This window comes from Podarcis melisellensis (genome assembly GCF_964234715.1).
Source record: "Podarcis melisellensis genome assembly, chromosome: 4".
Taxonomy (NCBI): Eukaryota; Metazoa; Chordata; class Lepidosauria; order Squamata; family Lacertidae; genus Podarcis; species Podarcis melisellensis.
The window spans coordinates 57671864-57697492 of NC_138531.1; the positions used below are offsets into that span (position 1 = coordinate 57671864).

At 40.7% G+C, this 25629-nt stretch overlaps 1 protein-coding gene across 2 annotated transcripts in view; it reads left to right on the forward strand.

The window, feature by feature from the left end:
- The first annotated feature begins 6795 nt into the window (after positions 1-6795).
- The window catches only part of TMPRSS15 (transmembrane serine protease 15), a 56529-nt gene continuing 37695 nt past the window's right edge, over positions 6796-25629 (forward strand). For both annotated transcript variants that reach the window (XM_081908089.1, XM_081908088.1), the window contains exons 1-7: positions 6796-7124; positions 9171-9292; positions 10434-10501; positions 14466-14617; positions 16136-16177; positions 18245-18283; positions 19875-19994. In XM_081908089.1, coding sequence (XP_081764215.1) covers positions 6980-7124; positions 9171-9292; positions 10434-10501; positions 14466-14617; positions 16136-16177; positions 18245-18283; positions 19875-19994 — 688 coding nt within the window. In that variant the 5' untranslated portion in view covers positions 6796-6979. The remainder of the gene's footprint in view (positions 7125-9170; positions 9293-10433; positions 10502-14465; positions 14618-16135; positions 16178-18244; positions 18284-19874; positions 19995-25629) is intronic.

A 25629-nucleotide genomic window follows, 5' to 3' on the forward strand; every position in this document is an offset into this window, starting at 1 on the left:
TGGCACAGTAAGCCAAAATATGACTGCACAAGCCTTTGAACTACCAGAGAGAAGGTTGCAGCAAGGGATATGGAGAAATGCAATTAAGTTTGATTTTAATGGCAAATCTACAAAATATCACACTTTCTGAAAGAATATGCAGACTGAAAGGCAGACATAATTCAAAATGCATGCTTCTCTGACTTTTGAAATGCAGGTCTCTAGCCAAGTAATGTGGGTGGAAATGCACATATTACGGTAAACTACATGTTAAAAGGGACGTGGATGGCACTGTGGGTAAAACCTCAGTGCCTAGGACTTGCTGATCGTATGGTCGGCGGTTCGAATCCCCGCGGCGGAGTGAGCTCCCGTCTTTCGGTCCCAGCTCCTGCCCACCTAGCAGTTCAAAAGCACCCCTAAGTGGAAGTAGATAAATAGGTACCGCTTTATAGCGGGAAGGTAAACGGCGTTTCCGTGTGCTGTGCAGGTGCTGGCTTGCCAGAGCAGCTTCGTCACGCTGGCCACGTGACCCGGAAGTGTCTCCGGACAGCTCTGGCCCCCGGCCTCTTAAGTGAGGTGGGCGCACAACCCTAGAGTCGGACATGACTGGCCCGTACGGGCAGGGGTACCTTTACCTTTACCCTTTTTACAGCATGAGAAAGTACAATCGCAAGGGTGGTGGGCTTTGCTTATTAGCCATGATCCTTGGCCATTGGCCAGTCTTTGAAGCCACCAGTCAGGAGAATGGAAAAGTTTGGTGACCTCATCTTAAGACATTACAAATTCTATATAAAACCAGTACTGCCCTTGCTTAATTGAAGATTGCAATGGATGCTTTAGGCTGCATTCACATGGCTCTTTATTCCATTTCTTTGACATTTCCCTAATGGTAAATTTCTGCATTTTATTTGAGCTCTCACACAACAGAAAAGCAACATAAAATACTGCAACAGAGGAATTAGAAAATGGGAAGTAATATGATACACTTAAAAAAAAGTTTCTCTCGGGAAATAATAATAAGCATAGAAGTATTTCCGACCATGCGATCAGCAAGCCCTAGGCGCTGAGGTTTTACCCACATTTCCCATTTCTCATGCTGTAGTTTTACCAAACTCATGCTGTAGTTTTACCAAAAGACCACAGTCTTTTCTCATGACATTATACATTCCTGCACACCATTAACTCCTTTAAGTCAGCCCCAAAAGAGTCTATAATTAGCCAAATAGTTTTGGGTTAATATAGAGGCCTTATATAAGGTCTGAGAGATAATCTGATGAAATGCCACACTTTTCTTGTGGTTGCAAGAGATCTTCTGTGTATTGTTGTTGTTATGTTATTTATTAGATTTCATCATAGGATCTTGTCTTTCCCATACAGTGACTTTCCCATAAAGTTAACAAAGTAAGAAAGGCACCTTAAGAACCAGCTAATTTTAGTGGTTGTTGTCATAATCGTATTAACTTTCATAAGCAGGAGGCTGATTCAAAGGCACAAAATGCATTTTTTTTTTGTAACATAGACACAATGAGAGTTATGCAAGGAAAGCAGATGTGCTTAAATGTTTAACAGAAGTGTGTGACATAAAAATAACATATTGCAGAATTAGTGTTTTGCTAATACTCTTTTAAAATATGACTTTTAACAAGACAGTGTGCTAATTTGGATGTGTGTCAAATGGCCAACCTGCTTATATTTCAAAATTCTTACATTCCCCCAGCAGGCAAGGATATCCATCTAAGAGTTCTTTTCATAATCATAGGCTCTAAGTGTCAGCAAAAATAAGCAACTGGACTTTTTCCCAGGTTTTCATCGCAGATCTGTCGATGCAGTTTATTCACTTTTTTTCACAGCAGCTAGCACTGCAGAATGGATCGAATCATTTAACACACCTGCCACAGGAAAGCTGAGTCTGACTTCATCTTGCTAATGGAAAGACAGTCCTGTGCATGTAACCAAATCATTTCCCCACAGATGGATTAACAATATGTCAGGCACTAGATTCTTTTCACATAGATCTGGAATTAAAGGGATTCTTCTTCTTAAAAAAACAAAAAAACCACTATGCTTTCCCATTCTGTGTCAGCAACTTCTTTTGCTTGTGTAGTCATGATTAAAAGGAGAAAATAAAAACAGCACAATGAGACTGTAAATCTCAAAGAAACTGCAGATACTGCTGAGCCAACATAAACTTCATCGAAACATGAATCTGTGGGGATTCAGATATGTAAAACATTTCTCAGAAAAGAAACCAGCAAGACTTCTGGCCAGTTTGACACTGACAAGGTTTATGAAAAGCACTTAACAAAACAGTGCTTGAGAGGATGGCAGCCCTTCTGCATGTAGCAGACATTTAACGGTAGTTGACACAGAGGCTGGTTGTCTCCTATGAAACGCTAAAAAGAAATTACAAAATAAAAACAATGTTTATTGAGGTTTTCAATTAATTCCTGACGAAAAAGATAGTGTGAGAAAACAAGAACATAAACATGCACATAACCTGGAAGATAAATTAATATAACCATTTATTTTGTAGGTGGCAACATGGAAGAAAACAGATATCATTGGAGCGGAGTCCATTCACATGAAAGGTAAGTTCAGGTATTTATTCTGTCCCTTCACCAGGTATAGTTGCTTAGATAGCTTTTCTATCAAGGATATGTTGAGGTTGCTCTAAACAGTTAACAATATCACAATATTTCAAATCAGAAACTGGAAGCTTCTTAGGAAGAGTAATGATGGACAAACATCGCCAAAATAAAGTGCTGCCCATTCCTGAACTTCCTGTTTGTGATCTGCACAGCACAGGAGACTGCAGATTGCACTCAAAGTTGTATTCTAAAATTTATTCATTCCAAGGAAGGGAGAGGTTTAATATGTCTAACCTGTAACCTGCATGAACTGATGGAAGTAACCTTTTCAAAGTTATAATGACTGGGGGTTTTATTGGTAGACTATATTTCCTTCTTAGGCACTGAAATGTGCTCTATGTCTTTTTATTTTTTTAAGAATATTTTTTATTAACCGACCAATCACATCAAATCAAACCAAATTACATAAATTCCAAATTACACAGCCAAATTTTAATTTTTTGTTGGGGGTACCCATATTTCAAATTCTGAAGGGGATCCAATCAACTTCTTGCTTCTTACTGCTGTTTTAATGTCCACAAATCTAACCTTATGATGTTCACAGTACTATCCAGTCTTTTCTTCTTGTTTTTCCACATCTCTTGTTGTTATTTTCATATATTTTTCCTTTCTCTTTGTGACCTCTGATAGTCTCCACAAGCTGGTTAGACAGTTTGTAATCCTGCGTGGATATTATTATTTTTATCCAGTAGCCATATCCAGATGTTTTCCATGTAACATCACTTCCATACATCAAAACAGTCTTAGTGTCATTAATCTTCACCAATATGCCTCCTTTCTCAAAACCTCTGAGGAGATTCACCAGGAATGCAGTCTGAAAACAAGTCCATTCCTTCTCTTGGCTATAAATCCTTTGGCAAGATGGCGACTCCAAATTAATTGCTGCGACATTCCAAAAGCTCTTATTGCTTCTCGATCTCCATAAAGCATGTTGTTGTTGTTTAGTCATTTAGTCGTGTCCGACTCTTCGTGACCCCATGGACCAGAGAACGCCAGGCACCTCTGTCCTCCACTGCCTCCCGCAGTTTGGTCAAACTCATGCTGGTAACCTCGAAAACACTATCCAGCCATCTCCTCCTCTGTCGCCCCCTTCTCCTTGTGCCCTCCATCTTTCCCAACATCAGGGTCTTCTCCAGGGAGTCTTCTCTTCTCATGAGGTGGCCAAAGTACTGGAGCCTCAGCTTCACAATCTGTCCTTCCAGTGAGCACTCAGGGCTGATTTCCTCCAGATGTTTGGGACTACAGTTCCCATCATCCCTAGCTAACAGGACCTGTATGCTTGTCTTAACTGAATTAGGATGGATTCCCTGGAACATGTTTCTACCATAACTGTCATTATTTTTGAAGTTACTGTAGGATGGAGATTCCCTTGACTTAGAATGGAACATTGGAAATGATTTTCTTCCAATGCTGGGAAGCAAAGGAAAAATATATACTGTGTTGTGTGAATATCTATTAGGCAGAGGACCTTCTCAGTAGTTGCACCTGCCCTGTGGAATGCCCTCCCATCAGATGTCAAGGAAATAAACAACTATTTGACTTTTAGAAGGCAGCCTTGTTTAGAGAAGTTTTTAATGACTGATATTTTGTCGTATTATTATTATTATTATTATTATCATCATCACCATTAATTCTGTTGGGAGCCGCCCAGAGTGGCTGGGGAAACCCACCCAGATGGGTGGGGTATAAATAAATTATTAGAAGTAGTAGTGTAGCAGTAGTATTGCTGGATGGAGCAATATCAATGATCAATATGAAAATAAAGATTTACAGTAAAAGTATTCTTTTCCAATGTGAGGAACTTTCTGCTTTGCCATTTAAAATAATGTGGGTGATAGAAGCTTGGAGGGTGTATTTTCACAACGTATAAGACTTCTGATAAGGTTTTTTACTCAGAGGACACCTTTCCTCAAGGCCTAATTCACCCTCACATGTCTCACCCCCTCCTGCATATTCTTTGCAGCTCCCAATTTTTCATTGTGTAATGGTTCTGACAGTCTTATTGAACTACATCTTACTGCTGAATTTCCATAATAAAAAATAACAGCAACCCCTGCTAATGTAATTCTACAGAGGGCAGCATTCTTTTGCAAACAAAATCTTGCCATTTGGGCAGTTTTCTAAAGCAAGAAAATTTTGGCTTCCAATCTCCCCTTAAAAGATTACCGTATTTTTCGCCCTATAGGACGCACCGTCCCATAAGGTGCACCCAGTTTTTTGGGGGGGAAATAAAGGGGAAAAATATTTTTCCCTAGGCTTCCCCTCACCCCAGCCCCCAGAACAGGCAGCTCTCTACAAGCTGTGGAAGCCCAGCGCCGGCTCCCGCTGCTTGCTGGGAGGTGCGCGAAGCCTGGAAAGCGAGAGGGGTCGGTGTGCACCGACCCCTCTCGCTCTCCAAACTTCAGCGAAAGCCTGCATTCGCCCCATAGGACGCACACACATTTCCCCTTCATTTTTGGAGGGGAAAAAGTGCGTCCTATAGGGCAAAAAATACGGTAATCTATGTACCTGGCACAATTCCCTCTGATTTCTAATATGGCTCTTTCTTTGATTGCAGGAGCTCAAGAGTTTTGGAAAAGAAAAAAAGATGGAGTAGGCCGCCACACTTTCTTTAGTGGAAGAAAGAACATGCACTAGGGTTTGGATTAGGAATTATAGCATTATAAAATGTGAGCTTTCCCTTTAAAAGCTATTTCTCTCCAACCTGGTGTTGATGGGAGTTTTGGTCTGGATACAGTAGTGTTAATACTGCGGGTTAATAAACTGAGCTTGAATCCCAGAAAAATGGAGGTCTGGAGGGTGGGTGGTTCCTGTGTCCAAGAGATGGGTCAATTACTTGTTCTGGGTTTATTCCTTAACCAATCTCTGTCACTAAAGGCCCAAGTGACCATTTTGGCCAGAAGTGCTTTTTAGTAATTCTGACTGGTACTCCAGCTGCAACAGTACCTGCACCACAGCAGTCTGACCACAGTGGAAACCTCATGACTTGATTACCGTAACAAGCTTTATGTGGGTCTGCCCTTGTATCTGGTCCAGAAGCTGCAGCAAGTGCCATAGAACTTCCCACATGACCATGGAGGGATCTCCCTATTTGATGTGTGTCATGGGGGGATTCTAAACTCCGATGAAGTAAAAATCAACCCTGGTGAAGTAATCACCCAGCAGTTGGGCTCATTGATTCGGGGTGCATGCCCAACACCTCTGCCAAAGCCTACTTACATCTGTAATCAATAAAGATGTGGCCATTTCAATCCCAATACAGTCATACCTTGGGTTGCAAATGTGACCCGTGTTGGAGGCTCGTTTGCAACCCGCAGTGTTCACAGTCTGAAGGATTGCATCTGAGCATGCCTGTGATGCGATTCGGTGCTTCTGCGCATGCATTTTGTGTTTCTGCGCATGTACGAGTGCCGAAACCCAGAAGTAACCCGTTCTAGTACTTCCGGGTTCGACGCGGTCTACAACCTGAAAACACGCAACCCGCAGCATTCGTATCTCGAGGTATGACTGTTGTCATTTTTTATGCTTCCCACACCCCAGCCCCAGTGGCCTCAGGCTCACTCTGATGAACTAAATGGAAAGGAAATTGCTGTAAAGCTCCCAGAATGAAGGAGAAGGGGGGAAAGCTGCCTGCATTCTCTCCCCATTCAGATTTCTCTGCCCATGTGAACTTCACATGTAGAAATGGGATGGGATAGACTAATGGGTGAACTCATACAAAAATAGCATAATCAGGGGGAAAATGATGGTTTTACTTATCCCTATCTTTATCCAGGAATGAAGGATCATTTAAAAACCGTGTTAGGTGACGGTATCTCTTCAGCAAACCCTGGGCAACTGTGTGTGTGGTTTGAAGATAAGTGGTTTGAATGTGAATGGACCTTTCCAAGCTGACTGCCACTGTTTCTAGCAGTTTAGAACTTTGATTTCATATCTTGTTGGTGCAAAGGTAAATTGACACAAGGCTTCCAATACCTCTAGCCTAGTAGCAATACAGAATGTCACATTAATTTCACTGGTGACAGATAAATGGTGGAATAATAATAATGTAAAGTTGACAATTAACATTTATAACCTTGGGTGTTTTCTTTACATGCGTTATGTTGAAAAATATTATCTTTCTAAACAGGAGTTACATTTTCATACTATGTATATGTTCTTGAGGACATATCATTACACTGGATGACAGAGAAACCTGGGCTGAAATGACTGAGTGTAAATGAAGATTAAAGTTGCAATTAGTTTCTAATCACCATCGGTATATAAATATCTGCTCAAGCAGATCATTGTTCTTGTTATTCTTACATGCATCGGGTGGCAATCCTTAATTTGTCACCATTTTCCATCCTGAAATGAACCTGATAAAAAGATCAAAGAAAAACTGCATTCCTCTTACCAGCTATGAAATTTTGTTTGCTGCTCTGTTTACAGTATCATTATGCATTTGCATTGGATTATTAACACTTTTGTGGTTCGAAAGTAAACCAGCTGAACAAGGTAAGGAGGTAGGATTCAACCTTGAGTTCTGAAGTCAACTGCTCATGTTACTTTAATTATTTGTCATGTTTGATGCTAGGCAGATGTACTGCTGCTTTGAAAAAGAATCATTATACATAAAAGTAGTGAACCCTTAGACCATAATTTAAATACTAAAGCATATGTTCACTGAGTTAATGACAGACTAGAACAGGGTGACTTTAAAGTTGATATGAAAGTTGCTTTTGTACTTAGCCTTTTGTGTGAATTCCTTTAATTTACAAGTTTGAGAATTGATTGTATGAGCTATAGGGCACTTGCTTAAATCAATGGAATGTTACAGTGCATTGAACGAAAAGATAGATGAAGGAAAAATAAGTTCTTTTGTTGAAGCATGTTTGGCACCACATTCTGCAAAGTGCTAAGTGTTTCTAATATGACAGTACCCCTGTGGTACATTTTACTAATAAGTAATTCAACACTTGGTTGGGACGCATTGGTTTGAATCCCACAATGGGGTGAGCTCCCGTTGCTCTGCCCCAGCTCATGCCTACCTAGCAGTTCGAAAGCACATCAAAGTGCAAGTAGATAAATAGGTAGGGAAGGTAAACGGCATTTCCATGCACTGCTCTGGTGTCGGGTGTTCCATTGCACCAGAAGCGGCTTAGTCATTCTGGCCACATAACCTGGAAAAACTGTCTGTGGACAAACGCTGGCTCCCTTGGCATGTAAAGTGAGATGAGCACCGCAACCCCAGAGACATCTGTGACTGGACTTAATTGTCAGGGGTCCTTTACCTTTACCTTTTAATTCAACACTTTGAGTCCCAGTCTCATGTTACATTTGGAGATCATGTTAAATTTGCCACAGAACTGTCACCAGAAGTTATATTTTCATGGGAGATTTATCACTGTCATCATCATCACCATCATTTACTTGTATGCCACCTTTGAAAATAAACCATGCTTAGGGCAACTCACAACATCAAAAAGATAACATAGTTCACTAACGGTGTCGTGCCCAACCACATGATGTCAGTCTCTTTGCATCTGCTAGTGACAACCAGGAACATGAAGCAGAGGCATTGATCCATGAACAAATTAAGCTGCATTTAAAGGGGCAACACGGGGAACATTGGATTTATTTAAGAGATTGCTTTTCAAACCTTGCTGTTTTTCAGAACTGGAAAAAAAATCTTAGGCTGGATTAAATAATTTAAATATTTAAGGTGCTATTTTTAGATCTCAAATGACTGAAATGAACTTTATTTTATAAGATTACCAATCTGAAAGATCAAAATGACTGTAGGAAGGTATTCTCTACATTCACCAAAGCAATACATGAGTTCTGACAGAAAAGGTCAGACATATCTGTGTCAAATCAAAGCAGCCTCTTTCAAAGTGGTACATCAGAGAATTGTATCTATTTCATGCCCAGAGGAAATAGCATTAATCCTTAGTTCTTATAATACCCTGAAAGTATTCAATTTCCTCAGCATGATTTCCTATATGGGATAAAATTGGCTGCCTAGCCATTGTCCCTTCCTTAGATAGAAGTGACACAACTTCCATAGCTGATGCCAACCACAGTGTGTGTGTGTGTGTGTGTGTGTGTGTGTGTGTGTGTGTGTGTTGCTACAGGAAATTTCCATCATTCCTCTGCAGTAGAAGTGTAACTATATAAAAGAAAGCATTATGTCCAGGCTGTGGTTGCAGAGGTGGATTTAAGGGAGTTTGGCTGCAGTGGTAGCTGAACCTCAGCAGAGCCACAGGGGACACTGCAAGTATTATTTTGAACTGAAAGTGACATGTGAAGGGTGTAGAATATTGGCATTGCCCAAAAGCTGCTGAAATTTGAGATCCCAAGGTCTGCTACTGCAAGGTTGGGTATTTACACCAAACCCATTGTCAGAGATATACTTCAAAATTGTGAGGAAACTTATAAGCATAACATAAGCATAACATGTTGTGGTTCCATTTTGGAATTCACAGAAAGTGCAAAGGACAGCTCTAAATAAAATGAGAGAAGTGTATCCTTGCTGGTATATATCTCCTTTAATTATATCAGATGTGAGCAGAACTACAGTCCAGGGCAAATTCACCATACTGTCAGGAGCATCTTTCAGTCCGGCTTTGCAAGATAAATCATCAACAGCCTTTAAAGCTCTTGCCTTTGATGTTCAGCAAATGGTAAGTATCAACCAATACATTCTTTACCAAATTACAATCGATTAGCTTTCACAGGTTCCTCTATATTGTCTTTCAGTTTTAAATCTATCTAAGTTCTCTGCCATTTACATGCAGATATCAGTAGTGAGAGACATCCAGTTGTGGTAGCCATTTGTGGAAATGAAATTTACCCTTCATCCTCTCCCCCCTGCAGCCCACCTCTAATCTGCTTCAGAGAGTTTGGGACCCTCCAGAGTAGATTCATGGTTGAGGCCTGCAAGAAGGGGCGAAAAAGAAACTTAATTGGAATCGACTGATGGGATGTTTATTATCTAATGATGTACATGAACATGGCACTATGTGGCTGTTTTCTATCATTAAAGTAGCCACCATGGGCTTGTAGGGACGGAGCTGATGCTATGGTCTGGACAAAAGCACCCCTATATGCTGAAAGATGCTATTTAACACAGAATGAAAACTGCCATTGGCATCAATATCTGAATGCCTTCCAATGCCAAATAGTGGTGATGTTTAGCAGTGTGTCCTAGTTTAAGGCAGGGATAGGAAATCTCATGTCCAGGAATCAAATGCAGCCCTCCAGGTCTCCCTATCTATCCCACAGGATTCTCCCCATGCCACACCTCTCCCTGGCACTGCATCTTCCTTGAGTGTTTTTAGACTTTTTCTTCAAATAATCCAGATTTACCCTTTCTGTGGAAAATTTGATTTAAATAAAAACCCTGTTCCCAATGACCCATTTATGATAACTGATTGATCCAATTACAATATTAAGTCAGTGTCTAGAAGCCTCCATGCTTACACATGTGCAATTGTCGAGCACCAGGAGTTCAGAAAAAAATGAAGCTTGATGCCTAGTCAAGAACAATATTCTTACCTGGTCCTATATAGCTTTGTTGTACTTGTGGATCCTATTCTCAGTCTCTCTCTCTCTCTCTCTCTCTCTCTCTCTCTCTCTCTCTCTCTCTCTCCACCCACAGAACCTTCCAGAGCTTTTTTTCTTTTTCTTTTAAACAGAGCTATACCTCACTCAAAAGTTCATAAATTTGCATATAGGCACTGACTGAAATATTTTGTCATAATTGCCTGTCATCCTTCCCCCTCTAGATAGCTGAAACATTTTATGTCATCCTTTTCTATCTAGGTGGATGATATATTTCAGTCAAGTGAACTTCAAAATGACTACAAGGACTGTAAAATATTGCAATTCAGGTGAGGTGTATTTTTCCCCCAAAAAAAAGAGGGGGGGGGGTTTGCAGTTTTATGTACATTAAATACTGCTAAAATCATACAGATTGAAATATATGCAAATGTGTACAGGAATGGAGGCTAAATTATTTTGATAATAATACAGCATATTATATTCCTCTTCATGCTTCTCTTTAGCCCACTAAAGACGATGTGGTATTAAATGTTTGAGATGGGGTAGCAGAAACAAGCATCCTAGCTCCACCCTGCCTCATTTTTGTAACTCTGAACTTGTGGAAGTTCTTGTGTGAAGCAAGCAGTCTCCTGTATCCATGGAGCCCTACCCACACATCACAATGTGGTTTACAATCCTCAGTTTTCACATAATTCCATAAGGCACATGGAACCTCACAGATACAGGATTCTGCCCATATCATACAAATACCTTCCACAAGGTGAGGGTGACAGGAATGGTGATGTGGGGAGGAGCGTGCTAGCTCTCCCAACACCTTCCAAATTTAGCAATGGGTCCTAAGACATGGATTTGTTTATTTAGTTTCTTTCATGACTTGTATAATAACACTTCCAGCAAGGCCTAGGGAACTGTGCTGCCATAGAACATCTGTTGCTTATTTCTTCTGAAAGTTTCTTTGATTTTTCCGAGATTTTTGTTACTCTGTGCATTTCCTCATAGCATATCTGACTGCCATTCTAATCAGTTCTCCAGCAGATCTGTCAAGAAATAAGACACATTTTCCCTTTGCTAACTACAGCAGCTGGCTGGTTCCTTTGACAATGTTAATGAAGCACAGAATCACCATTCCCAAGTTTAATAACATTTGCTGTCAAGTTATACTCAAATTAAGTAAAACCAGAACCTTTTGACTTGCAATCTGAGAAACCAAATGCAACATAAATGTTTTTAGTAACCAAAGCAGTATCAATTAAGATCTTTTGAACATCTAATCCCATTGTAATTCGGATTGTCGATGAAGCTTTAGGCTGCATGAACACCTCCACATATCGATTACATTTGATAAAGTGCCAACATGTATACTCAAGCATACACAGGCAATGGTTGCTCAACTCAACACTGAAAAATGATCCCTAATCAGCACTTCCTGAATGTTGATGAATCACTCTCCACTTGACCTATAAGCCTTGGCTTTCTCTGGGATGTGGGGTTCAGTTTACCCACCCACTGTTTTCTTTTTCTCTGCCCCTCTGCCAAGGGTACCAGGACATGCTGGATAAAATGTAAAAATATTGGCTTGAATCCTATGAAGCACCAAGTAACCTTCCCAATAGCGCAAGGGTTTCTGCTTGTGCAATGGGACTTCCGCCCCCCCTAACCCTAACCCTAACCCCCCCCCCCTTACCACACATCTCTAAATCTGTTCTGGTATTTCCTCCAACCCTCTAGAGTAGCTTTAGAGAAGGTGCAGGGTACCTGATGGAGGAGGAGAGTTGGGAAAGTCCTGTTGTTCAGGCAAAAATCCTTGCACCCACAGGATAGCTACTATGTGCTGCATTAGATACAAGCCATAAAATATTGTGCCTTAGAATCACAGTAAATATACAGTACAAGCAGCAAGCACATCAACACCACAGAGAAGGTGGAATTGGTTAAAACAGTGGTTCTCAAACTGTGTGGTGGAGTGGATGGCAATTGTGGTTGGAAAATTCAAGAACAATCAGTATTATATTTTGAGAATGATTCATGTTGTCAGGGAACTGCCATCGGAGGTAGAGGCGGAGGGAAGGCTCCAGAGGGATGCCGGAGAGGGTCCCAGTAGGGAGAGAGGCTGCCCATCTGCTGGGGAAGGAAATCAGCGTAACACCAGTGGAGAAGGGGGGGCAGATGGGGGAATCGGAGAGGAGGCTCCAGGACTCTTCACTGGAGACCACGGGGAGAGCACGGGTACTCCGCTGCCCACACCCTCCCTGCACAGAAGACTTCCGCGCAGGAAGAGTAGGAGGAGACTTGGCGTCAAAGAACTTCTTTGCTGGAAGAAGTTCAAGAAACGCCCACTGACGGATTCTGCCAGCGACTGAGACAGCCACGAAGTGAAAGGCTGTCCAGACAGAAAGGGTTCAACCAGGTAACCTAGCCAGGAGTGGCGGCAACTTACGCATGAGCAACCCCTAGAATCATTACCCATGTTCTTATGTAGCTGCAATGTTTTACACTTTCTAGATGTGCCGCAATCATATTACCAAGCAGCTGTGTCCTGTGTTATAAATCAAGCACCGTTAGCAGTTGTTACTTATCAATGCTGTGTGGCACAAGAAAAAAAATTATTCTGAAAGTGTGACCCAGAGAAAAAAGTCAGAGAACCACTGAGCTAAAAGCATCACTTCACCACCCTGCTCCAAAAGCCTGAGCAAAAATTGTGTATCTTCACCTGCTTATGAAAGCTGGTGCAAGGTGCAACTGGAGAAATCCATTTCACAACTTAGAGGCTACTGCCAAGAAGCCCTCCCTATATGCTTCATTTAATGATGGTTCTGTGAATAGGTCCTCCCCAACCCCACAACCTTACAACTGGGCAGGGCAATAAAGGAGGAAGCACAACTTCAGAATTTCAGGGCCTAAATTTACCAGCATTGCCCTAAATTTTCCTAGACAACATTGTTTGCATGCCGACCAACTTCAATTGTTACTTTGATTCAAAGAGTGTGTCCTTGTGCAGCTTTCCTAAGAAAAGTGTTTGCCCTATCCTTCAGGGCAATCCGATTTCTTATTTCATCCCTGGAAATCAGATGAGTCACAAAGATAGCATCAAAAGCTTTTGTTTACTCAGCATGGCCTAGAGGTTGTTAGAATCATTTAAGAAATTAAAGGGAAGAATCTTTCACTACATTGCCGCAGCCTCTGCTTTGCTCCATGATAGGATTAATCACCTCTTACCCCAAAGCACAGCTGTATCAGTGACAGTCTGCTGGCAGGAATTCTTTGAAATAAGAAAGGTCACTGCTGATTTTTAACCACGAGAAAACTTTCTTCACTTCAGTAAGCATTATTATAGAGTCACACATCATCGCCAGTCCAGATATTGCTACAAGTAGAGACATCTATATTGAGAGTAAAGAAAATGAAGGAAACCAAGCAGAAACTTCCACTGGGTAAACTAATGTTGTCAAAAATCCCAATACTCAGATTAAACGGCAAAGGATGGAAGCATTTTAGGTCATGTTCACTCTCCCCACTTATGAAGGGTATATGCTAAAATATGCCACTAGTTTCTTTTTAATTTGTTTAGCCTGATTGAATGCACACCCACTTATTCACCAGATTCATTTACAGGCCTCTTTTCATCCTTCCCCCCTTGCTTTCAGAGTCAACACCCATGTATTTTGCAGGATCTTACAAAAATATATTTTTCAAGATCTCCTCTCCCTTATTTCAGATCTTGCATTTTCATTAAAGCACTATATAAACAAGCATTATATGTAGTTTTGGTGTGGTGACATTTTAAGGGGGGGACAATGACTTTTTTTTTTACTAACTCCTGATCTGGAGTTTGAAATCTGCACCATTTCTCGCCCACTGCCTAAATTTCCATGATCCCACTGATCATCAAAGCAGTGAGAAGAACAGTAGACAATAAAATTACAGTAGTACCTCAGGTTAAGAACTTAATTTGTTCTGGAGGTCCGTTCTTAACCTGAAACTGTTCTTAGCCTGAGGTACCATTTTAGCTAATGGGGCCTCCCGTTGCTGCCACACCGCTGCCACGTGATTTCTGTTCTCATCCTGAGGTAAATTTCTTAACCCAAGGTACTATTTCTGGGTTAGCGGAGTCTGTAACCTGAAGCATCTGTAACCTGAAGCGTCTGTAACCCGAGGTACCACTGTATCAAAGTATCAATGAAATAAACAGTTTTCATATATTAAAAAAATAAATGTATGTATTACAATTGAATTTATCTAAACAAAAAAGTTTTTTGCAGACTTTAATTTTGTTTTGTTGTTGATCTTTGGCAGAAATGGCAGTGTTATTGTACTATTCAACCTTTCCTTTCTACAATGGGTGCCTGGTGTAACTATAAAGAATGAACTTGCATTAGGCATTGAAAGAAATAAAAGTGATCTTCTGCAGACTCTCAGCATTGATGTGAACAGCATAGAAATAACAGGTAATCATTATTTCCTTTTGAAACATTGCATTGTGCTATTATTTCAACTACGTACCATCCATTGATTCCTGATTCAACAGTGGTGTCTTCTCCAAAGTACCCCTGCTCCTGCCGACAAGTCTTTATGTGTCAATAAGAGTCAGCAGCACTCCTCATCCTAAAGTATTTACCTACAACAGCCACAGCAAGGCTGACTAAAAACAAAGAAATGACTGAATTTGTGAGGTGCAGTAAGATGAGTCAGAAGTGAAATTCAGGCACTGTGTACATTGAAGATGTGAGAGGGGATGGGAAAGTTTCCAAATGGGGTGCATATCCACAATAAAATATAACAGGGAAATTTGGTGTCCCAATTTATTTGCTTTCCCACCCCAAATTAACAACCCCCAAATCCATCTCCATAGTGACAGGACTAGAAAACTGTTCATCATTTGGCATTTGTTATTTGGGACTCAACATTGGGTATTCTGCCTCCAGTAGTATTTAATAGTTTGCATCTAATAATGTAAAAAAAAAAAAAAAAAAAGGACAGGATATTACATATACAATATCAGTTGTGGACCCACTTGCAGAACCCCCAACTTCAAAGGGTGAAACAAATAGCAATGGTGTGATGGAGCAAACTTGACAAGACAACAGTCTGGAATTAAAAATTGGCCACAACTTTATTGATCACAGATATAGGTTAGGTTTGACTCAGGCATTGCGTGTATATCTATTATCAGCCACCTGATGGGAGGGATGAAGGTTAAGCATGGTCGTGCCTGGGATTTGGACCATGGCAAGATGCAGGTCCACTGATGGGGTCCATCCTTGACTGCTGCTGGAAGCTCTATGGCCCATTTGCCCCACACTTAGGGCAGAGACTTGCACTTAGCCCCCTCTAATGGAGTGCCCTGAAAGTACACCTGCTTTGCATTGGGATGACTGAGATGAGTGAAATACGTGCAGAAGGCCTTTATCCCGCCATCCAAAACATCTGACCAGGGGAGGACCCAGTGGCTAGCCGCACCAAAAGAAATTTTGCATCCCAGGCATGGGGAGAGCACACGACAGGCCACAAGTGCTGCCCACCCCTCAGCAGCCATTCCTTCTAAGTTTGGCACATAGTAAAACTATCATTTGAAAATAGCTTGCACTTGAGAGGTTATATTCTGTGTAAATATTTCATACCTAGTGTGTTTTAGATTCAGAAATTGAAGTCCAAACTGGAATTCATTGTTATGGAAACCACTAATTGAAAATGCAGCTGTTCGTTGCACAGTCATCTAATTAGCATCAGCCTTACTGGCTAGACCTTATGTTTAATTGGTAGGGGTGAATCAGGGTAAAATCAGGGCAAATTCTCACATTCCCAAGTTGGGCCGTGCAATTAACAAGGCATGTTAAATTGGAGCAGGGAGTCTCCAACCCAATTCTTTCTCCTTGTTCTTTTCCAAAAAAAAATAATGACACTTTATTCTTTTGTTTTTCCTTTCCTTTTCTGAAATAATATTCAGTTTTGTTTTGGCTTTGCAGATTCAGGAATGTTTAGCACAAACAGTCCATTGACAACATCAGGTTAGTAAATACAAGTACAAATCATATAGCATTTTTTGAGAAATGAAACCAAGCTGATTGGACAAACAACCAGAGCTTGAGATGGGATAAGATGTAGAAAAAAGGGAATTGGGTAGAGAGGTGGGGGATCTCTCATTTTGAAATCACAGTGAATTATTTTTCAAGGCAGCTCTAGAAACAGTGCTTTAGGGTAGGGGTGTTGAAATAAAGAAACATAGTCCTTTATGAGAGTGGTCATTCTCTTCCAGTCTGTGAGACCAGTGTGTAAGTGGCAAAATTAGACTGTTGGGGTGATTTTCTTATTTTCTACTTGTTATTTTTTCCTAATGGATGGTTAGAAATTTGCGCTCTCTCTCGTGTGTGCGTTGTCTCTCTCTCTCTCTTATATACTATATTTGCATTAGTCCATCATCACACTCTTTTCATTGCCTGTTTCCCAAGGTTCTAAAGGTGGGGCATAGAAAGGAGGAAGGGGCAAGAAGGAAAAGACACAATCGTGTCTGTAATAAATGACTTTGAGTGGTTAAGGGGAGGTATTGCTGAGGCATGGAAGGGGAGAAGTGTTTCTCTCTGTGTGAAAGGTTCTCCACTGAGAGAGAGAAAATAGTAGTTTTAAACAATGAAAGAAATTTGAGTAAAGCAAAGGTAAAGAGACACTGAGGGAAATGGAGATTTTAAACAATGACTGAGGTTTGAATAAAGCAGGGATAGAGAGACACTGAGGAGTTAGTTTATAAAACAACAACATTTTTTATAAAAAAACAACAGTTTTAACAAGAATAAATAGCAGAGATGGGTCCAACAAAGAAGCTAACACCAAAAAGCAAGTAAATGAAAACAAACATAATTTCAATTCATTTAGTTAATATGTTCTAAAGGTTATATCAGCCTAATTAAAAGGAAAATCTGTGAAAAATAATTGATTATCTCCAATGGCTAAACAATATACTGTATTTTTCGCCCTATAGGACACACTTTTCCCCCTCCAAAAATGAAGGGGAAATGTGTGTGCGTCCTATGGGGCGAATGCAGGCTTTAGCTGAAGCCTGGAGAGTGATAGGGATCGGTGCGCACCGACCCCTCTCACTCTCCAGGCTTCAGGAAGCTATCCGCAAGCCTGACGGGAGGTCCCGCGGGCTCGCAAGGCTTGCGGGCAGCAGCCTGCAGCCCAAAAGCTCGGGGGACAGCGGGGAGGCGCAGCGCCACCACCCCGCTATTCCCTGACCTGATCACGAGGCTGGCGGGGGGGGGAAGCAAGCTTGCTTCTCCTCCTCGCCAGCCCCACAAACTCGGGGGACAGCGGGGCAAGCCGCTGCCCCACGGAGGCTAGAGAGGCTGTCCCTGAAAGCAGAAGAGGGAGACGGAGTGCTCCGTCTCCCTTTTAGCTTGGGGATGGCTGCGCAAACCTGGGGGGGGGGAATAAAAAAGTTTTCCTTGATTTCCCCCCCAAAAAACTAGGTGCATCCTATGGGCCGGTGCATCCTATAGGGTGAAAAATACGGTACTCCCACACTTTCCAATATCATTTTGACATGTTGCATTATTATTATTATTATTATTATTATTATTATTATTATTATTATTATTATTCTCCAGACACTCTGGGCAACTCTCAACAAATTCTTAAATACACAACGAAGCATAAAACATAAAAAAAACTTCCATATACAGGGCTGCATTCAGATGCCTTCTAAAAGTTAAATGGTTTTTTATTTCCTTGACATCTGATGGGAGGGCATTCCACAGGGTGAATTCCACTACTGAGAAGGTCCTCTGCCTGGTTCAACATCAGGTTAGTAAATACAAAGCATATAATCTAATATTAAAAGTCATTGATGAAGTGCAACAACCAAAGTAATATACTGCTCACATCATTTTCTACATTGTTGCATAAGGCTACAATACTGTGCTCATTTACTTGGGAGTAAGTCTCATTGAACTCAGTGGGGATTACTGCATAGGATTGTACTATCAAGCTTATAATATGAATGGAAGGAACATTTGCTTTATAAATAAGTTTCTGTCTCTCCCCCCCCCCCCCAATTTTCTTTGTTTTTTGCTTTGAAGACTTCAGAACATTTGGTACAAGTCCTTTGACAACATCAGGTTAGTAGACAGAAAATGGCAAGGTATAGTGTTTTTTGTATCAAAAATTCCAGGTATTTTTGTAATCAAGTAAATCATATGCTTTTCTGTAGGAATGAAAATCATGGGAGACGAGTAGTAGGTGTCATGTGAGAGGCATCTGCCGGGAAAGCCCCGGGAACTCTGTTTTATTGAATATTACAAACATTGCCACAGGTGTGCTTGTGGCTGATTGGTTGATACAAACACAAAGAAACTTAATGCTGATTGGTTAACATACATACAAGGCGGGAATTACATGTGAGGGGTGGGAATTACATGTGAACATTAATCACCGGTAGATTAAAGGCTGGGAAACGAGGTTGGGACTAGACAGGCATGAAGCCTCCTAATTAAATTGTAACTAAAGATTAATATAGCATAAAACAATTACTAATGATTGATCATAACATATAACAATCGAGTTCCGTAGATGTGGTCAGCTATGCATTGAGAACAGGTCATCATGATCTTAAGATGAACTGGGCAAGGAGGGAATGTCTTGGTGTTTGGAACAGGTTCGTACAGTGTGTGCAGAAACAGAGGAAAGCTTATAAGCGAGAGTTCCCAGAATGCAAGAGAAAAGAAGCAATGCTTCCCTATAATGCAACAGTTATGTGCAGAGGGAAAACATATGTGCAGAAGGAAAACTTCCCTTTACTTTTCCACCCACAAGATCCACACTGAGCCTGTGCAGATAAGGCTTTAAAAGTTGTGTTCAAATTATGAGCAGCACTTTCTGCCACATTACACTAATATACATCTACTTCAGTAACCAGTGTCTGTACCAATTAGTGGATATTAGGAACAAGTAAGGAACATTTGTGCTTAAAAAGGTTGATGATTGGATGTGCTTGTTATTCTGACTTGGAAAGAGAATCAGTAATGGAAGAAAACACATTTTCTTTCCCCAGTAGATGGCATTGTGGTTTAGTTTTCTGAAGTTTAATTCCAAAAGGACTTAAACTTGTCCTTTATAAGCACAGTTTCTAACATCAATAAAACTCAAGTTATTTGAGTTTTTGCAGACTACTACTGATTATTTTCACAGGATTTATTATGCCTTTACTTGAAGTATCTCAGAACTTATAATCCGTCTCTGACACTGGTAATATTGGGCTCACAGAATAGTATGAAGACACAAAGTTCTCTTAAGTGGATGGAGGGCTTGTAACTCAGAGGTAAAACTGATGCAGTTCTAGGTTCAATCCTTCACAGCTAAACATTTTAACCTCCTGATTGCTGCAGAACCAAACTGCTGTTAAAGGGACAGGTAGCAATCTTATTGGAAAGACTAGAGTAGCACATCTGGGAGAAGAATGCATGTCTGTCTTTTGCTCCAGGTTTGTACACTGTAAAGTTTGCACTGGAAGTATAGGGAACACTGTCAATACTGTATTTTGGATTGGGCATCCCAGACCACCCTTGCTATATTTATTTACTTATTTTAAAGCTTGATATGTAACTTAATATTTCAAAAATCTCTAATTGGTGCACAATCTAAACAAGAAACTGTGTATGATCAAAGCAACTTTCTGAATAATGCCATCTTCCTTTTAAAAACTTATTTTAGTGAAATGCTTACCTCTTGAGGAGCTTTGTGCTGATGGTGTAAGCTGCATAAGAAGAGAATCATTTTGTGATGGAATACCAAACTGCCCAGATGGTTCTGATGAAAATGAAAAAACATGTGGTAAGAATTTGAGTTCCTTCAATTAACCTCTGACCCTTTACAGAATCTCTCAACATCATGCAGTGTTGTGTGGAAGGTAATACAATATGTGGAAGGTAATACAATATTATTTCTTTAACCCATCAGGGGAAAGAAATTCTTGCAACTTGAGTTACCAGTTTTTTAAATAAAAGAATAATGATAAAGAAATTATAGGTGAAATACTACAGAAAAGCAATATTCTGACTACAAAAAGATTTATGCAATTAACAATGACTAGCTGTTTTATGCTATCTAAAAGGCTAAGATACAGTGTTGCTTTGAAACAAAGATCCAGCTTTCACTGCTCTAAATTCATATTGCATTCATATCCTCAGTCTGGTCTGGTTCCTTTCAGACAGAGGCTACAATAGAAAGAAATAGAAGTGAAAAGCCAAGCCTTGTATGTAAGATGAGATGGTCTCCCATGGAAGGCATCTTGGAGGCTATATGATAGCGTGTGGATCCACAGGAGGAAAAGGAGGTGTCCAGTTGATGCCTCCATTTTACAAGCATGGAGGCCTCTGCTGCCCTTGCCACCCCACCATTGGTATTCTAGTTGTAGTATTGGCACAGATGAGGTGTTTTGGGTGGCAGATCGGGGATGGTTTTGGATCTGGCAGCTCCCAACCCTTTCTGTTCCCTTGGTGCCTCTCCAGAATGAAAGGGAAGTTTGGATCTGGCATACTTCTTGTCTCAAAACCCTAACACACCAAGTCAAAAGGTGAAGCCCAATTCAGTCACTACTGTGTGTGTTTTTCTGCTTTCGTGTTGATTTTCAGGGAAACGTTAAGAAATATAATTGCTTGTCTGTAGTCTGTTCTACCTTATAAGTCTACCACCTCTTTCCCAGCCCATTCTTAAGGTAAAGGCCCATTGGTCAATGGTAGAGCATCTGCCTTGCATATAAAAGGTCTCAAGTTCAATCCCTGGCATCTCCAGGTAAGGCTGGGAAAACATTTTTCCAGAAATCCTGGAGAGCCACTGTCAGTCAGTGTAGCCAGTTCTGAACTAGATTGTCCTACTCAGTATTAGCCAGCTTCTTATGTTCCTAGTCTATGGTGGATAGTTGGGTTGTTTTCTTGAAATTGTATGATGACTGTTGTGTTGAGATTTCAATATCAGCAGGCCAACAACAGATAAGGTGGGGAAATAAATTACATTCCAGCAGTTGGGACTTTAAGCACCAAACTAGTTAAGACATGGAAGACACATAAACAGTCTAGTGGTGGTGGTTATTAGTTATTACTTGAATACAACCAGGGAAGGGCTAGAAATTTGAATGGGAGAGTGGTAGAAAGATGCTTGACTGTTTCACTGCAGATGATTTTCTCATTCAAAATCCCTCCTCCCACAACTGCTTTTCTGTTGTAAAATGATAGAGGGTCTCTTTTACCCTTCTGGAAAAAAAGCAGTTGAGATCAGGGGTTTTTAAACAAGCAAACCAACAAGAGTGGTCCAGTTGGACAGGGAATTACTGCTACTATTACTACTATTTGTAGCAGTATTTTTATCTGATTCTTCAGTCTTTGCACCTTCACCTTCTGCCACTACAACTCCTCTGAGCATATTCACATAACCCAGAGCTATAGTTTGCTTACACAAACAAAGGTTATGAGATTGTTCACTTATGTCCACAACTCATATTGATGCCCCTGAGGGTGAAACTTTACAGGAAGTGCCTTAAGGAAGTATTCTAGTTACATGCGATCAAATATTATTCCCCAGTTCCAATATCATGTTTCTCTGTGGGTGCTTATGTTCAATATTTATATTTGTTTTGTTCTTTCAAATTTCAGGTTTCTGCTGTTGACAATATAACAAGAGCATTGGTGTTAATATTAAGATGTTAAGAAGCTAGCATGTACACAAGCTGCTCATTTAATCCATTTCTTTTCCTGACATTTAAAACAAAACTTCACAAACCATCAAGGGAGTAACTATGAATGCAGTCTCTTTCCTAGTATGTCAACAATGTAGATGCAAGATTAATATATCACAGCCTCAAGTGTAGGAACATTGAAAGATGTTAAGCCAATACACAAGGATATTTTTTTTTTCTATTTCCTACCTATAGAATTCAGCTTTCAGCTTAGTGGGAGTCTGTGAAAAATCCATATGCATAGAATTGAAAAATTAAGCTTAGCTCTATATCCCCGTGGTATGCTTAGCATGTATGCAGTTCAGTGATAAACCTCTGAGCTTTCTAGTTCAATAAACCCAATAGCTCTGAGCCAGAGTGAGCTACTGCCAGTCGGAGACGTTATTGGACTATTGCTATTACTCAGTGTACAAAAGCTTTTGATGGCTTCTTTTTATTTGTTGAAATGACACATCACAATACATATACAGTATGGTCCCATCTTATGTGGGGATTTGGTTCAAAGGGTTCTGCTTATACTTGAAAATTACCTATAATCAAACACTTGGAGCCACCCTGCAGCGAGAGGGTGAGGGGGCAGGGGAAAGTACTGCCAAATCCTGTGTGCTGAGTGGGCCCTTCCCTGCAAGCAAGACAGAAAGTTTAAAAGCTTGGGGGGGGGGCATTTGGTCCACTTGGGGATACCTGGTGCATAAGGAGCATTTAAGCTCTCTGCCCATTCAGCATGCTGGATCTGGAAGGCAAGAGATGCTTTCAGAAGATCTCATGGGAGCTCAAATGACCCAGCGAGATTTTTCAAGAACATCTTGCAAGCTGAATGGGCTTGGGTGCCCTGCAAACCAGGCAAATAGCTTAAAAGCAATTTTTGTGCCTGGTCTGCTTGGTTTAACTGGCATGAAAAGAGCTTTTAAAGCTCACTGCCTTGTTTGCCAGGCAAGGCCATCTCAGCACTCTGGCTCTGGAAGCCTAAGAACGTTCACATACTGGAACTCAAATTGCCCCTCAAGATCTCACGAGAGCATCCTAGAACTGGGAGTCAGAGTGGGCCTTGCCCCCTAAGCTGGGTTACCCGATGTGAAAATAGCTTTTAAGGTCATTCTGCAGCAGGCAACCCCAAGAGAATTTCAACCAGCCTGCCTTCAGCCACAGATGGTTGAAATGGCACAAGTTAAATGTGCATAAGATGCTAACATACTACATGGCCAAAGTGTTTGTTTCAGCTCATTGCTTCCCTAAAGAAACCATCATGGTGCAGCAGTTAGAGTATTCAATTAGGACCTGGGAGAGCAGGATTAAAAGTAATCCTTACCTGTGAAGTCCAGTGGGTGACCTTGTGCCACGCACTATCTCTCAGCCTAAACTACTTTGCAGGATTGTTGTGATGACAAAATGAATAGAGAGAAAAGTGGGTATATTACCTTTGGATACATGGAGCAAAGGTGGTATATAAATGTGGTGATGATAATAATAAAAGTAGATAAAACCTGCCCTCCACAAAATTTAGGAGAATAGGTTTCTGTTGGGATAACAGTGTGACATTTTGACCATTATTTTTATGGTCTTATAGTTGGAAGTGAGGAAGAGTTCTGCCAGGCTTTAGTTCTTCTAGCAGAGTTAGCAGAAAGACCATCAAGAGGTGAGCCAAGCCACTTACACAGTCAGAATGCAGGCCAAGCTTTCCAGGTCTGTGATTTTTCTCTTGGTTCCCATTACCAAAGGGGCATTACCTCTTCCATAATAGCTGCCTGTGAAGTTTGGAAAAATTTACAACAGGATTTATAGTCATTTTATAACTACTCTTGTCCACAAAGGAACCTATGTCCAACACCATCCGGTCCCCATTAAAATTCCCTTTAGTGCTACTGAGTTCAGCATATGCTAGAGGTATAAAGCCACAGCACAGGAAGGGTGTAATTCTAACAGTTTCTTCCTGATGCTGTCAGAGTTCAGTGAAATCAATTAGCTTCTCAGCTGAAATGCAGACAACAGGTGACATTGCAACTCTCTGTCCCCTAGTTTTAATGATAAAATCGCCATGAAATGAAGTGACTCCACCATTGTCCCCATTCCTTAATTCAGCTTTAGAAAGTGAGAACCATGTCCTATACTGAAATTCAGGTAGTAATCATAGTAGAAGTAGTCATGGTACTAAAAGATTTTTTTGTTAAAAGAGGACAGAGATATATGGGAAATCTAAAGTGTTTTGTTTTGTTTATTAAGTTGTTACTTTATTTAAAAGAAGTGGTGGATTGTATGACTGTAAGACAGAGATGTCAGCTAAGTCTAAACACAACAAATTTGAACAGCTATATACTGTTTATAGCAACCACCCTCTGCAGGCATTATTAAACAGTGAACGTAGACACAAAATTAGGGTTGTAAAATGTGGGGGGAGCCCCCATGGATACCAAAGAGTGTCAGCTTCAAATTGTCATCTTCCATGAAGGCTATGAAAACAGTGAGGGGCAAAATGACTAATGCTAGCACACTCATCCCCAATGCCTTCCCTTGCATGTTTACTGTCACCATTTACTAATGCCTGAATTAGTAATATTGTATCTGAAACTACCTGTCAACAAAATATCTTGGTTAGCATGGATTGGCTGTGAAGACATGGACACCCTTCCTCATTATCCTAAGGACAAATTCAAGAAAATGTGCTTGGATTGCTGTAATGAGTCAGCAAAGAAGCAAAAACAAAATATGCTCTGAGCATTTGAACTCATTTGGCCAGAGATTGGTCTCCCTTGGGGGAGAAGAGTGACCAGATTTGTATTTCTTCACATTCACAACACAAGGATTTACCTCATGGGCACAAGGCTAGCACGAGGATTTTTGCTGTCTGAGGCAAAAGACAAGATGGCGCTCTCCCCCATTCTATTAGATTAGTTGAATCTAAGGCGCTATCTGCACAATACATTCAAAGCATTATTAAATGCTTTAAACAGTCATGACTTTCCCCAAGGAAGCCTGGGAAGTGTAGTTTGTTAAGGGTACTGAGAGCTGTTATTTAGGAGACCCCATGCCCCTCACTGAACTACAGAGCTCAGAGTGCTTTGCCAGCCAGTTACCCTTCCCGGGGAACTCTGGGCATTGTGGCACCTTGAACAATGTACAGTTTCCAGGGTTCTTTGAGGAAAGCTATGACTGTGTAAAGTGGTATGATATGGCTTTAAATGTATAGTGCAGATGGGGTCATCAACAGTAGTGATGGAATAGCATCTCCTACTGAATTTGAGGATAGAAAGCTAGAGTAGAGCAAATGGCACAAAAACAGTTCTCTCGAATACCACCCCACTTCCCACCATCTGCTGTCTGACGTGATTCTGTGACTGTGGCTAATGGTATGGCTGGCCCTTCATACGAATGAGCTCCATGTCTCTAGTATACCAAGTTCTATCTAACCAGACCTTGCAATGGTGCCAGTGATAGTTAAGGCATATCCAGAAAGGAGGCTCTAACTGCAGCAGTGGATGAATTGCTATCGCTGTCTTAGAATAATGGTTGCAGCTGATTTGTGAGGTAATTTTTCCTGCTCCAGAAATCAATTTAATGTATAAGGGGAGCCCTGGAAACAAGAAACCTAAGCCCTTCAAGACAGTAAAAATAAAATGAGGAATACCAAATCTATATTCTGTCTGCTAATATAACCAAATTTATCTCAAACTGTGAAGCTTTTCCTCTTCCCATAATGTGTTACTGAGACAATATAGTTGGAAAACAAAGTACAATTGT